This window comes from Musa acuminata, chromosome BXJ2-2 (genome assembly GCF_036884655.1).
Source record: "Musa acuminata AAA Group cultivar baxijiao chromosome BXJ2-2, Cavendish_Baxijiao_AAA, whole genome shotgun sequence".
In the NCBI taxonomy this organism is placed as follows: domain Eukaryota; kingdom Viridiplantae; phylum Streptophyta; class Magnoliopsida; order Zingiberales; family Musaceae; genus Musa; species Musa acuminata.
In genome coordinates, this window is record NC_088339.1 from 33,014,274 (window position 1) to 33,028,799 (window position 14,526).

General features: G+C 41.1%; 2 protein-coding genes across 5 annotated transcripts; one reads left to right on the forward strand and one right to left on the reverse strand.

The window, feature by feature from the left end:
• Window positions 1-3,499: 3,499 nt before the first annotated feature.
• Window positions 3,500-5,969, forward strand: LOC135606173 (probable WRKY transcription factor 31). Its single transcript, XM_065097021.1, has 5 exons — window positions 3,500-3,953; window positions 4,031-4,237; window positions 4,318-4,611; window positions 4,692-4,805; window positions 4,895-5,969. The coding sequence occupies exons 1-5, from the start codon at window positions 3,576-3,578 to the stop codon at window positions 5,531-5,533; spliced, it is 1,632 nt and encodes a 543-aa protein (XP_064953093.1). The 5' UTR covers window positions 3,500-3,575; the 3' UTR covers window positions 5,534-5,969.
• A 1,439-nt stretch (window positions 5,970-7,408) lies between these two features.
• On the reverse strand, window positions 7,409-13,411 carry LOC135606174 (uncharacterized). Of its 4 annotated transcripts, none has more exons than XM_065097022.1 (5): window positions 13,104-13,411; window positions 12,548-12,996; window positions 12,356-12,444; window positions 11,143-11,223; window positions 7,409-7,748 (listed from the first exon to the last, which is right to left on the reverse strand). In XM_065097022.1, the coding sequence occupies exons 1-5, from the start codon at window positions 13,213-13,215 to the stop codon at window positions 7,739-7,741; spliced, it is 741 nt and encodes a 246-aa protein (XP_064953094.1). In that variant the 5' UTR covers window positions 13,216-13,411; the 3' UTR covers window positions 7,409-7,738. The 4 variants fall into 4 exon arrangements, with proteins under 4 accessions (XP_064953094.1, XP_064953095.1, XP_064953096.1 ...); XM_065097023.1 differs by having other exon boundaries at window positions 11,131-11,223; XM_065097024.1 differs by lacking the exon at window positions 11,143-11,223 and having other exon boundaries at window positions 13,104-13,384.
• Window positions 13,412-14,526: the final 1,115 nt, after the last annotated feature.

Below are 14,526 nucleotides of genomic sequence, written 5' to 3' on the forward strand. Positions count from 1 at the left end.
CTTTTATCATTGCTGGGAAGCCTGAAGTATGAAATGAACATTCCAGCTCTGCTTTGATGTGAATATGGAGGAGAAAGGATGATGAAATTATTTGTTTTTTATTCTTTGCATTATTTTTAAAGGCTTAACTTGAGAGGGTTTATCAAACAAAAGTGGGGTAGTTTTGATGTCATGATAATATCACTTTCTTTGTGATTTAAGTGATCAGATTTCAAGTCATGTGATTCTCCTCATGTTCTATATTCTATATTGACTCATGTAATGAAAGGATAAGCTTGGCATCTGTTTGGAGGAGGGTCAATGTATGTAATCCTAATTTCTTTATATTTGGATTAATAATTTTCAAGACTTAAACCATGATGTTGGCTTATGCATCCAATCAACATTTTATTTCTTATTTTTTGCTTTTTGGGAGGTCAACTAATCCATTGGAGGTGACTAATCTAAATGGAGAAAAAAACCATCACTTTGGTCAAGCTAAGATCCAAAAGTTGAAAGCACAATGGAGGATATGAACATGTGATTGATTTGAATGCTGAAATGGACATAAAAAAGCAACTCATGTTCATCCACTCCACTAGCTTTAGCCTTTAGTAGGCAGGCTTGTGTGAGACATGTAAATGGCATGGCCAAACAAATCACATGAGTAAAGGACTTCCCTACTCCCCCCACAGCTCTATCAAGTCTTAATGAAGCCAACTGTGTGTCACTGATAGCAAGATGGTTTTCCACGACAAGTATTTATGATTGCAATGCGATGAGAAGAACATAAGGTCACATCACTTTCATCGCATCTAAAGCTGGTCTTCTCTTCGAAGGGAAAGTGTTTTTGGTAAGAGAGACAGAAGGGACACTCACTAAATGTCATGCGACGATGTTAGAGTGTAGGATATACGATGACAAGCACAACTAAACCTCAATTGACCCCAATTTTAATTAAAGAGACGAAATCATTTACTTGTGGGGTTACATTCATCCTACCAAAATAAATGTTGTGAAGGAAAAAGAAATCAAAACCCCTCCCCCAAAGAAAAAGAGAAGGATCCCAAACTCGCCATGCAAATTCTGATGCAACAGATGAAGAAAAAGAGAAGGAGCCTTCTTTTTCCCTTCCACATCTCTTTGATTCTTTATTTATATATAAAGCATGACATCACGTGAAAAGATTGAATTATAAGGCAACAAATAAAAAAGAAGAAAAAGCTTAACAATTCTTTCTACGTTTAGAGTATAAAAATTACATCATTTATCTCAAAAGAATATATTTCGATAATGTACTTCAAAATTAACCCTTCAAATTGATACATCTAATTCATAGTCAAACATAATAAAGTATTTATAAAGTTAACATAAATCTTATTATGAGGTCGTCAAATGTAGATTCGATTAGTTCTAAAAAAAAAGAGAAAGTCCAATATTTTTTTTATTTTAATGGATGAGAAGAAAGCTTGAAATTATCTTCCTTGTTATAAAAATAAAATAAAATTTATGATTGTCTATTTTATCATAATGAATAAGAAAGAAACCTATATTTTCATGCTTTAAATCTTCGTTTGTCTGTTTGTTACTTATGGGTGGAGGATAACTTTGATCTCATCTATTTATTGTCTTAAATCTTCGTCCACGTAAATGGATAGGTAGATGTTTTTATTATTTGAATTTTTATCTATATATTGCTTTAAATATTCATCCACATAGTTGGATAGATTGATGTTTCTATATATATATATATATATATATATATATATATATATAATATCGGTCAATGAAGGTTGACCTCGACCTTCAGAGTCCATATGTACTAACGTGGTCTTATCATCGGCCAACGGTGTCTCAGTCAACGCGTACTAACGTGGTCTTATCACCGGCCATCGTAATTTCAGTCAACGCTTCGTCTCCCACGAAGCTTCTTCCCAACATGCACAGTACACTTCCTTGGGTCTCTCTCTCTCTCTCTCTCTCTCTCTTCTTGTTGGTAAGGCATATGATACAGGAGGAGGCGTCCACGAATCAATGCATACTCTTCATGCGCACCATTAGATTTTACGCTGCATCAGATCTACATCTTTATGTTCCGAAGGGCGTTGCGTCGTTTACCTGTCGCCCCCCCTTGTTGCAATTGCAGCTTCATGTTCAATCCCCACCTACGTGTAGCACCACTAATGGCGGCTATCCCTCGTGTGAATGGAAGAGTCAGTGTGCAAGATACCAAAGCTAGCTTACCATTCAAGTCTCAAATCTGGAGCGATTTCCAGAATCCACCACTTGCTCTTGTGACTTTTTTTTCGTGTGTGGGAACGGGCAGTAATGTCTTGCGTAGAATATTGTTTTCTGCAATGTCTGTCTTTCTTCGACGCTGTACATACAGCAGCAGGTCTCTGACCACATGTTGACCAGATCCATCCATCACCCTCTCTCTTACATCAAACTGTACTTGGATCACAATACTATTGTATCCTTCGCTGCGTTGTTTGAATCAGTGATGGTTGGACAAACAAGAGAGAGATAAAGAAAGATCAAATGAACCTGGCACCGCTGACTTTTGGCTCCTTGGATCAAGGGCTAGTCTTTATTCTGGTTGACTTTTCAGCGTCCGTTCAGCTTCTCCGTGTAATTCGCCTACAGCAAAGCAGCCTCCGGTGTCCATCTCCAGTCAACAAAAGCAACGGAGAGGATATTAAATGAGCTGTTGTTTGCCGTCGTTCCTCCTCGGGTAAGCCTTTGCGGCTTTGCTTTGCCTGCCCTAACTAAAGTCAAAGGTTCCTTCGTATCAATGGAGACATGGCAACTGGTAAGAATTAAGTGAGATCGAGATGATGATGCATCGATACCTCTCCTTGTCTGCCCAAGAATATTACTTCCATTTGCGAGGAGAACTCTTTCTGTCCTCCGAAGAAGTCAAAAGGACGATATAAAATTCAGCTATGTGTAGCCTTCGCCTCTGCTCTTCCTTCGACGTGACTGCTCGTAACGGACTCGAACTTGTGGGAGTACCTCCGATCCCTGTCTCGGCCGAGACATGACTTGCCAAGTCTGCCTCGCAGGAGCGACGAGAGCCGACGTCGGCAACGTCTCGGCCCCGCACTTTCAAGGCGAGGATCTCGTGTTCCGTGTCTCGTGTCGATAGAGGAAGAGTCGGTGGGTCCAGTCAAACAGTTGACGAGTTGGCCCGCCCTCTTACGTGGGAAGCGTCGCGTTGAACCGTTATTCGTCCGTTGACTCCTGAAAGATTACTTCACTTCAGAGTACCCGTCCCCCAACCTCTCACGTGTAGGGAGCCACGTAATATTCTGTCCAATAAAAAGCCAGGTAGAGTGCAGATTATGATCATCCATCTCAACGTTAACCCTCTTCCTCCGTTTCTGGTGGTAAGTATATCCCCGTCTCTTCCTCACCGTCGAGAGCGCTGACGCACCGCCTGACGTCATCGTGTCGCCGCCCACGGCTACTCCCCCCTCCCCTTATTATTGCCCTCCTCATCGCACAAGAGCAAGACTTCGGGACTTCTCATCTCCTCTCTTCCTTGTTCTGCCTTCCCTTGATCTCTTCCTATCCGATCCTGCCACAGCCATTTCATGACACAGAGCTATATGGACAACAGCGGTGGCATAGGAGTGCTCACCTTGGACACATCGGCTCCTCTTTTCCTCGCTTCGTCTTTGAGCTACGGCGGTGGAGGTATTCTGAAGCGCAAACAGCCTATGGACTCCGGTGGCCACCACGGTGGGGCCGGCACCATCGAGTTCCCGTTCAGCCTAAATCCCCGAAGGGATGCTGAGACGGCGAACGAGGCGTTGACAAGCAAGCGGGTCGTCGCGGATGAGGTGGATTTCTTCTCCGATGAGAAGAAGAAGCAGAAGAAAAAGGATACGATTGCAGCAAGCCCGGTGGAGACAGATCTCGATCTGAAGGTGCCAAGTCTTGGTATCAAGAAAGAAGACCTCACCGTTCAGGTTGGTGATTACAGTACCTTTGAACGTCTTCGTGCACATCTTAGATGTCTTATGTTGGTGAGTTTGGAAATGCTCAGACTGGATTGCACCTGCGCAACGGCGATACGGCTAAGGAATCGGTGGACGATGGGATGGCAGCCATGCAAGCGGAATTGGCACGCATGAACGAAGAGAACCAGAAGCTAAGGGGAATGCTCAGCCAAGTCAACTCCAGCTACAGTGCCCTCCAGATGCATCTGGCCACACTGAAGCAGCAGCGGAACAGAACCACGCAAGCACATGAGGTAATCGATCGATCGCTCACGTACTCATCCACATCAAAGCAATCAGAGAACCCGAGCTAATCAATCGCTTTCTCATCCAGGAAAAGATCGATGCCGAAAATGGCAACCAAGGAGGAGCTCGCGTCCTGAGGCAGTTCCTGGATTTGGGTCCGGACGCCGACGTTGACGAGCACTCCAACTCGTCAACTGCTAGTCTCGAGCGATCCTCGTCGACGCCGGAAAACGTCGAAGTGGGATCGATGGGTTACGGTCTACACAAGAACGAAGGTAACCCCCGCGAAGCACTTGAATTGACCCCCACAGCGACTGCCGAGCAGGAATCCACCATGAGGAGGACTCGTGTTTCTGTTCGAGCTCGATCTGAAGCCTCCACGGTAATTAAGTTCACCACCACTCACGACCAGTAGGGGTTTGGCACTCATCGATCGGCTGAACTGATCCGGTTGTCTTGCAGATCACCGATGGGTGTCAATGGCGCAAGTATGGGCAGAAGATTGCGAAGGGGAACCCGTGCCCGAGAGCTTACTACAAATGCACCATGGCCACCGGTTGCCCCGTCCGCAAACAGGTAAATGCCGATCGGTTTCCTCGATTCATTCGTGCGTCACTGTTTATGATGGCTGCAACTCAGCATCCACTGCGTGCTTCTTCGATCAGGTGCAAAGGTGCGCCGACGACCGATCGATCCTGATAACGACGTATGAGGGCACTCACAACCACCCCCTCCCACCGGCAGCGATGGCGATGGCATCGGCCACCTCGGCCGCGGCATCGACGCTCTTCTCGGGTTCCACGTCGAGCGCCGATGGGCTGATGAACTCGAACTTCCTGTCACGATCTGTTCTCCCTTGTTCCTCGAGCGTCGCCACCATATCGGCTTCCGCTCCTTTCCCGACCGTCACGTTGGATCTCACCCGAAGCCCTGATCCGTTGCAGTCCCAGAGGACGCCCGCAGGCCAATTCCAGTTCCCCTTCCCGGCCCTCGGTGCGCTGCCTCAGCCTCCGTCCCTGCCGCCGGTCTTCGGCCAGACACTACTCAACCAGTCGAGGTTCTCGGGGCTGCAAGTGTCGTCCGGGGTGGCCGCCGCCCACTTCCCACACCCAAAGCCGCAGACGACCATGCCGTCCTCACTGGAGGAAACCGTGAACGCGGCAACAGCTGCCATAACGGCCGACCCAAACTTCACAGCGGTGCTCGCCGCTGCCATCAAGTCCATCATCGGCGGTAATGATCAGGCCGTCAACAGCAGCCAAAACGACAACGTCGCCAAGAAATCTTACAGCTTGCAACAATAGGCATTACTAATACACTACTGTTGCCTTGTTTTCTTTATTTTTCGGTTGTTTTCTACACGATTCGTTGTTGGTTTTGCGGATAGAAATAGAATCATGTAATCGATAAGTGTACACCAATCTTTGTCACTCCCTCATGCTCGTTCATCTCCCCTACTCCAATTGGATCGAGAAGGACCTCTGACGGCCGGCGTTACCACGCGTCGTCGTTGGAAGGTCAACGATTGCGTCCATGCACGTGAAAAAGCAGGCCGCGGAAGAAGAAAGGTGAGGGGCGGCATTGCAGACAAGGAGGAGACGAAGTCGACGTCGAAGTCGAAGTCGAAGTCGAAGCCAATTTGGACCCCTTCAAAGGTTGACACCGACAGGATGAGACTAAGTTGGTCTTTTGCATTATCTTATTGGACCGAGAACAAGAAATCTTAATTGGAGATGACGACGAGATCCCTTTCACCAGAGAATAATGTTTTGTCTTGCACGAGAGAGGCTGCATCAGATTGAGAGAGAATTATGAGAAGCTAATAAGGGTGACAAAAATGATGATTGGGAAGAGAGAAAAAAAAAAGATAATTTTTTTTCCTTTCTGAATTAAAAGAAATATGATTGATAAGCTGTCAGTCCTGAAAATCTTTGATGAATCAATCTGAAAAAAATTCGTCTCTGTTCATATTCTGAGAAATTTGTATTTCTAAAGCTACAATTGGTCAGAAAACAAAAAGTGAGAGAGAAGGATCGAAAGAGAAATGGAAACATTGTTCTCTTTCTCTTCGATTGTTTCTATTAGTAACGAGAACTTTGTGCCGGAGGGTAATCACATCGGTATCCAAGAGATGGAAACATGACTACAGTAAATACAAGGATAAGATAATTAATATAATTGGCCACTGATAATTGCCTAAAATACAAAAGAAAGATTTTAATTTTCTTAGAAACATGATTTGGAGTTACCTCAAAACTGATAACAATTAAGATCTCTCGTGATAACAACCTCGATAACAGCTAAGATCTCCCCAATTACATGATGAGATATCGTAAACATGAAAATCCTCCTCTATTGAGGAAAATTTTTTCTTTTAAATGTATAAATATGAAGTATTATGTATTGTTTCAATCAATACAATCTTTTTCTTTCTATTTTATTTCTATAAAAAATAATATGCAAAATTTTCAATGATGATTATTTATGGGAGCAAAACGATAAGATAATTAATATAAGTGGTCATTGATAATTACCTAAAATACAAAAGAAAGGTTTTAATTTATTCAAGAAATAGAAACATGACTTGGAGTTACATTAATACAAATACAAGCTTAACATGGATTTTTATGCAGTATTTTCAATGATAATGATTTCAAGTGATGGGAGCAACACTATAAGACAATTAATAATAATTAGTCATTCATAATTACCTAAAATACAAAAGAAAGGTCTTAATCTCATCCATTCTAAACCATAATTTTACTCTTAATAGACACCACCTCAAAATTTAGCTATTTGCCCCCATTTTAAAATTCTTTATTCAAATATTACATGACATTCAACTTCTTTTTTTTTTCTTGAATTTATGGTCCTAATGATATCTGTTTTTTTTTTTGTTTTCTTGTTCACCACATATCTCCTACAAATGTATTCAACATATGATGCAGGTCATAACAATGATTCCAGAGAGATCAAAGTGATGTGATGCACTTCAAGGAATTCAATGCCTTGGATCTATTAGAATGCGCTTTATAATTTGAATGAAAACAAGGTGGAGACAACTCTTTTCACTCTTTCCTCCAAAAAAAATAATAATAGAAGGTAATAAAATAAAGTCAGCTTAAAAGTTCTAATGAAGCCGTAAGTTAGTAAAACATGACCAAAGAATATGTCACACATGATTCAAATCAAGCTTTTACTAACATACAGAAGACGAGAACAAATTCCGATTGAATTGTGACTGCCAAGACTCAACAAGCAAACTTTTGGCATAAAAAGAAGACTATAAACAAGATAACAAATGGTAAGGTTTCACATGTACCAATGAAAAAGAACCGATAGCAGCTACTGCTACATGACATCCATACGTCAGAACAAAGGAATTGTATCGTGCCATTGTGTCGGGTTGCCAACATTGAAGTACCTTTTTTGTGCAGCACATACTCTTATAAGCATCGAAGAATAAGGCATCCTGAAGCAGTTCTTATTCATGTCTCCTTTTTGCATCATCATGTCCTGCTACAGGGCCAAATCGGAGAAACATAATAGGGTGAAAAGAGAAACGTAAGCAATTTATCATGTAAACCAAATATGAACAGCAAATTTAGTAACAGACACAAAAGAAAGTAATCTGTATCACAGCATGAATATGATGACAAAAAAAATGCCATCTAGGATATCGAGAACAAGTTTTATTATCTAATAAGGAATAAAAATGCAGACAAGTAGTCAAAGTGGTCGATTGGAAAACAAAGTAAAACAATTTAGAGATAGTAGAGAATAGTCAAATCATTGAGATCAGCAGAGATGGCACCAATTTATATATTGCAACCCTAAACAATCCCAGAAAAAAAACACTCCATTTTCTGACATTTAATGTGCATCTTCTGAACAAACCAAATATAATCTCGAATTACATCCCATAGGAAGTTAATATCGGTTGGATGCAATTACTGGATATAACCAACAACTTATCAGACCAGAAAATTATTAAGGAAAATCAATAGCATTTAGCCTAAGCATATGAATAGTTGTTTTCTTGGACTTTAAATGTTAGAAGCTAATTTGTAGAGTAAATTTCAATGTGAATATTGAACCTTTTGGCTGAGACGGAAACTTCAATTTAACTTATCATAAATGTTTGTAGTTTTGTCAGTTCTGGTGGCTTCAAATTGGTATCGGAAGCTCCAAATAATAAGGTCAAAAGAGATAAGAAAAACATTAGAATTAATGAGAAAATCATAAATTTAACTTAGGCGGTAACATCACACAAATTATTGTAAAATCTCTAGGGCAATTCACAAATCATTTCAAGTTCAGACAGCAACCTATCCTCAAAGATATCATATGTAACAAACAAATCAATCATGAAATTAACAACGTTACCATTCACACTTTTTTTAGCAAGTTTGAGCTGTAATAATCTTCAAGCTAAAAGTATATGGCAACTTGGAAACCTATCGTAACAATAACAAGTCAAAATATCCCAACTATAGCCATATGGATCTTTTTCCACCATTAAGCTATCTATAACACAACATATCTAACTAAATTAAGAACATTAAAAAATATAGTTTATGGTAAACATTTTTCGTCTCCCTCCACCTCTCCATACGCCATTATTTTAATTGACTTACTTATAACCAGGGTTTTAAATTTCGCACCATACCACCTGGTACGGGTGGTATGTACCGACCCGTCAATAGATCGGCACATAAACCGCTCACTACCGAGTGGTATTAGGTTTTTGGCCCCGTATCGGGTGATACGAGGTTGTATCGGGCGATAACAATTGAAATTTCGATCGTTACCGACTTGTGCTTGACGTTACGTAGCAACTGTCATCTAGCCAAGCAAACACGTCATTCCCATTCGGCACAACATTCTCCCAATGGTCGTTATAGCGATTGCCATTAGCCCAGATGAGTGCCCCATAACTGGATGTTACGTTGTTCCGCCACTCGCCGACATATTGGTTCCCGCTCCGCCACTCGTACCGTTCGCAGCCCTCCTGTAGGTTGTGCCACTAGCCGCCCCTGTGATAGTCGTTGTTGGAGTACCACTTGCATCTGAACCTATGCTCTCGGTTGGCGATATAGGAGCTAGGGCAAGTGTTGCCTTCCGACTCGATGAAGGTCCCGAAGCCTTCCATCCGGTCGGAACAGAGCTCACCCATGAAGGTCACGTTGGAGGGCCACGAGAACTTTCCCTTTTCGGAAGCCTTCCCCCTCCGCCACTCTCCCTCGTGCATGCACCAGTCAGCCCCAAGGCACTTTGCTCGTCGGTGGGGGGAGTTATTCTCCTTCGAGTCCACAATCAGGTACAAAAACCGTAAGTTGCTTTGTGTTCTCCGCTCGGTATGTTGGTAGAGTATAAGATTAAAAACTTTGCCTATAACCACAACATTAAACATAATCTTACTATCTTAAATGATTCTTCCTTATCTTATCCTCTATCAGACCCATTAATTTTGTAAATCTTCACATGCTCAACATTGTTATCACCACTACAGTGCTATATTATTTCCTTAACTTCCCAACACTCATCCAAAGTTAACTAGTGACTGAAATGCTTAATCTAAAGTTAAAAATGTAACACTAATCAAGGTGCTACAATCTTCCTCACTAAAGGACTTTATGGTCTCATCAAGGCCAAATCATAGTATGATGTATGTGAGGCTTAACCTAGAGGTGACTCTACACCATGACACGTTCATTAACCCCGTTAACAAGTAGCCCTTTCCTATTCGAGCCCCTCATCATACCGCATACTAAGCCGGACCTGGTACTAATTGTCATGACTCGACCTAATGGGATAATTAACCTATTAACTTTATTTAGCCTAAATTACTAATCAAAATGCTTAAGCTGAAGTTAATAAAAGTACACTCATCAAATCTTTATAAGTCAATCTTAATCTTAGCCCATTTTAGATATGAGATTGATCGATGTGTTGCACATATAGCGGTAAAGAAACTCTAAATACCATGGCAATCAAAACTTCCATAATGTTACTAAAGTTGTTTATAAGTCAATCTTAGTCTTAGCATTTTAGATATAAGATTGATCAATGTGTTGCACATATAACGGTAAAGAAACTCTAAATACCATGGCAATCAAAACTTCCATAATGTTACTAAAGTTGTTTTGGAGGATATCAACATCAATTGTCACAATGGATTTCATTCCATATAATGGAAGCTAAAGATTAATGCCTTCAGTGCATATTAAGCACATTAGGCATCCTAATTATCATTATAAAAGAAACAAGTGCAAAATTAGGTAAAAGAATTAGGCATGCTCTTATTAACTTAATCCATTTCAACTATGTTAGTAGATGACTAATTTATGTTAATCTTTTACTAGATTCTTGTGGGCCCATGTCGTTGCATTATGTTGCAGGGTGCCTAACCGCCCAACTGAAGATCTCCGAGAAAATTATTGTAATTCTGGGCACTGGTATGCTCTCCCTCCATCATGCCTATGAGCATCCTAGCTAAATCGTTTGCCCTCATACTCCTCACTATCCACCATTATGCTCCTCATCCAAGTTACAATTGCTGCTTTGACCTCATCATGGCTTCTCCACCATGCCTACAAGCACACTGGCCTTGCCCTCAGTGTCTTTGATCTCCTCAACGTCCAGCACTCCTTCAATACATTTATGTGAAAATATCAAGCTATTCCAGCTCTACATGAAGGTCCCACTCCATCCCGCCACATGCATGAAGAAGATGGTGCCTATTTGCATGAAATCATTCCGTGCATCACTAGCAAGGAGCGATACCATCAACAAGTGAACCACCAAGGCATGCCATTGCGTGATAGAGGTGGAGCTATTGAATGACTTCATGTTCAATTTAAGAAAGAAATAGAAGGGTTAAAACTGCAGGCTCACTTACCAAGTTTCTTACCAGGAAGTGCACTTCAAATTATAGGTGTTCCTTTGGGATTGATTGTAAATACTCAAAAGACGGTGGTTCTTAAAAAAACACCTATAAGATATGAGGTTACACTGAAAAATCTCAAAAAAATAAGATGATGATGTCCAACTAAAAATAAATGACTAATTTCTTATGTTTATGAATCAAATTTGCCACTAAATAAAAAGAACATTGAGTACATCAACAAAGAATGATATAAGGTAATTTATCTAATTTAATGCCTAGAGATATCACCTCTCCAAGAGTAAATTGCAGGGGCAGTTAAGATATAATTGTACACTTCAGTGTAATTTATGAATTAAAAAAAAATATAGTACAGAATAAATTAATTGGAATTAAAAAAAAGGACATATATGCGACCATTGCCTATATATGAGAAGTTGTATTCTTCTCAGCCATTGGTTTGCCACACAAATCCTGTTCTTTTCCTTCTAACATGAGTATTTTAAGTAATCCCTTTAATCTTATGTAACCCCTTCTGTGCAGAAAAGTGTACATTTGATACAGCTCATGAAATATTCTGTCATCTTGTGTGTTGTAGCAAGGAAACCATATACAAAGAATAGGGTGACGAGTCAAGAGAGGACTAGGCAATCACTCAACACAAAACACAAGATTATGTGGCTTGGCTGATAGGCATATGTCAACAGCCCATGATCAGGAGCTTCAATTATGATGGAGCTAAATACAAAAATGGTATTTCCTAACCCAACAAAGAAACTCAGTTTTCACCAAAACTGATGTCTGTTCAGAAACCCAAATATTAGATATATACTACATTATAGAATGTCGTATCTCTAAATCACAAGACCACAAATATCTATAAAGGGATTGTAAGCACAAAGACCCAAGACATTGTAGGATAGGGTCAAAGCCATGAAAGAGACCACCCCATCTTCAGTAACCTCAATATTGTACTTCAGAAGTCACACCTACATGGTTACTTTGGTAAGTAACCGTTTCCAATAGTATCTTTCCTATCTCTGTCCTAATCCTATATGATTTTGTTAATCCTCAACACACTCTGAGCAACTAAAACATAGTCCAAGATAGAGAGAAAAAAAGAGATAAACTTCATGAACCAACTAGAGGAGAAGCAATTTCACAAACACTTTCATCAGGTGGAAGAAGACTAATCTTTAAGGAATAAAAACAAAAGGATAGCAGTCAACAATCTGTTAACCTGCTATTTTCTCTGGATCCTGTAAGAACATCAAATAATCCACAGCAATTCCACCAGGTGGCTCGGCGCTCTAGTAGTGTTACTGAAACCTGATAGGTCAATCCAATCAATCCCCATAAAACATTTAGCAGTTAGCAAAAAACAATATGCTAACAGTAACAGAAGACGGAGATCGGCGTTCGTGGTACTCGCCTCAGAATCGGCTGTCCCACGGCATAGCTCGGTGTTCTCACGAGGCACTTGGCTGACCAAATTGTTGAGGACAGGGACTGGCTTCTGTTCAGTTCCATGTGACAAGGAGTCCACATCGATCGAGGTCTTGGAAGTCTCGGCCGCAGGCTCGGCAACCTCCACGACCTCCTCTTTCGCGGAAGAAGACCCATCGACAGGAACAACCGCCGGAAAATCCGCTACGGCGCCTGCCTCTGGAGCTCCATCCCGTACCAAGTCGACACCCACTTCTTGGGCCTCTTCCGATGCAGGCACGGGTGCCACCTCCACGCTCACTTCTTGAACCTCTTTCGATACAGGCGCGGCTGCCTCCTCCCTCTTGACCACGGCGGTCTCACGATCGGCAGCGTCTTCTTCACCGCTGCTGGCGCTGTCCTCCTCGCGGTGGTGGCCGTGGCATTCACCGCCGCCTGTTACGTTGACGAGAGAGCACAGAGATGAGCAGAGTGGCCGGGGAAACACTAGAAAAGAGGAGGGGGACGGGGACAGAGCAAAAGAGGGAAAGGACGAGTACTACCTGAAGGAGAAGGAGGAGCGGGAGGGGAGGTCGGGGAATGGGGAGGGTGGGCGCCCTGTCCCATCTCCTTCTTGCGGCGTGCGGCTTTCCTCTTCTTCGCACCTGACGGCATGATGGGATGGGATGGGATGCGGGAGGTGGGGGGAAGACGAGGAGGGTTTGATGAGGGGCCGTGGATTGAAGCGAGGGGGCCAATGAGCAATGGGCGTTGGGAAGATAAAAAGGGATAGGATTTGGGGGCTTATAGCGGAGTGAAGAGGAGCACTGCGCTCTGATGAGGATGGGGGCGATGGGGACAGAGTTCCGTCTTGAAGCAAAGTGGGAAAGCGGGGAGATTCCCATGTTGTCTTCTTCTTCTTCTTTAATTACCATCATGGAGATAGCATCTGGTTCTCTCCAAGGCTTCCTTCACAAAGTTCAAATCTCCCAACACCTCGGTTTAAGCAACCCAAATGGCATATGATTGGGTGGGATTTTGAGGTCACGTGCTAAATCACTTCTGTTCGAACATTTTACCTAAAAATAGTTTTTAATATTGGGTTTTTTTATTTTTTATTTTTATATTTTTTTATTATTATTTATAATCTTATATTAAAATTTTTAAATATTTATTAAACTATTTTTTAAAATAAATATATATGCTCTCAATTTATAATTTAATTAAACTTTTTTACTCTTTGTCTATAATCTTTTTTTTTTCTTTCATCTTTCATCTTTCATCTTTTTCTCCTTCTCCTCCTTCTCCTTCACTTCTTAATCAAAGAAGATTGATGATAAAAAAAATAATAGATGATGAAATATGATAAATTGAAGATTGATGAGAAAGATGTGAGAAATATTTTTTGACACTTGTTATAATGGTTTAATAATTTTAAGATTATATATATTCTGTAGTGATCCAAAAGATATCATCTTCTGCGTTAATTTCATTAACCTAGATTATTATATTTTAAACCTTTGCAAACAACTCGATAAGATGCACGGGCGATGGGGAAAGCTAGTATTGTGAATAATAAAATATTATTTTTATTAAATTTTTAAGAGATTATGAATAATAACAAGGGGTACATCTTTTTTTTTTATCACAAAAAATATATCTTTGTCCTCTACCAACCTTCTTTGATCGCCAACAAATTATCGTTATCTCCACCACCTTTGTTCATTGCGAGTGGCACTACCTACGGCATTTACTCTCTTTTCCCACCACTTATGCTTGTCTACTCGTCGTGGCTTCGAGGAGGAGGATGTGATAGATGACACCACTTGTGGTGGATATGAATATCACTGTACCACAGGAGATAACATTTTTAGTATTTTTACTGTACATTGTGACAACATTAACAAACACAAATTAAAAAAATTGGAAAGATGAGTCTTATAAAGATGAAACATTAACTGTTAACATATTTCCATATGAGGCTAC

Coding starts and splice junctions, on each gene's coding strand:
- LOC135606173 (XM_065097021.1), top strand. CDS start 3,576: ATGACACAGAGCTATATGGACAACAGCGGTGGCATAGGAGTGCTCACC. Junction 4,612..4,691: donor CTCGATCTGAAGCCTCCACG/GTAATTAAGTTC, acceptor GTTGTCTTGCAG/ATCACCGATGGGTGTCAATG. Junction 4,806..4,894: donor GTTGCCCCGTCCGCAAACAG/GTAAATGCCGAT, acceptor TTCTTCGATCAG/GTGCAAAGGTGCGCCGACGA.
- LOC135606174 (XM_065097022.1), bottom strand. CDS start 13,215: ATGCCGTCAGGTGCGAAGAAGAGGAAAGCCGCACGCCGCAAGAAGGAG. Junction 12,445..12,547: donor GTGGGACAGCCGATTCTGAG/GCGAGTACCACG, acceptor TTGACCTATCAG/GTTTCAGTAACACTACTAGA. Junction 11,224..12,355: donor GGATCCAGAGAAAATAGCAG/GTTAACAGATTG, acceptor CATATCTTATAG/GTGTTTTTTTAAGAACCACC.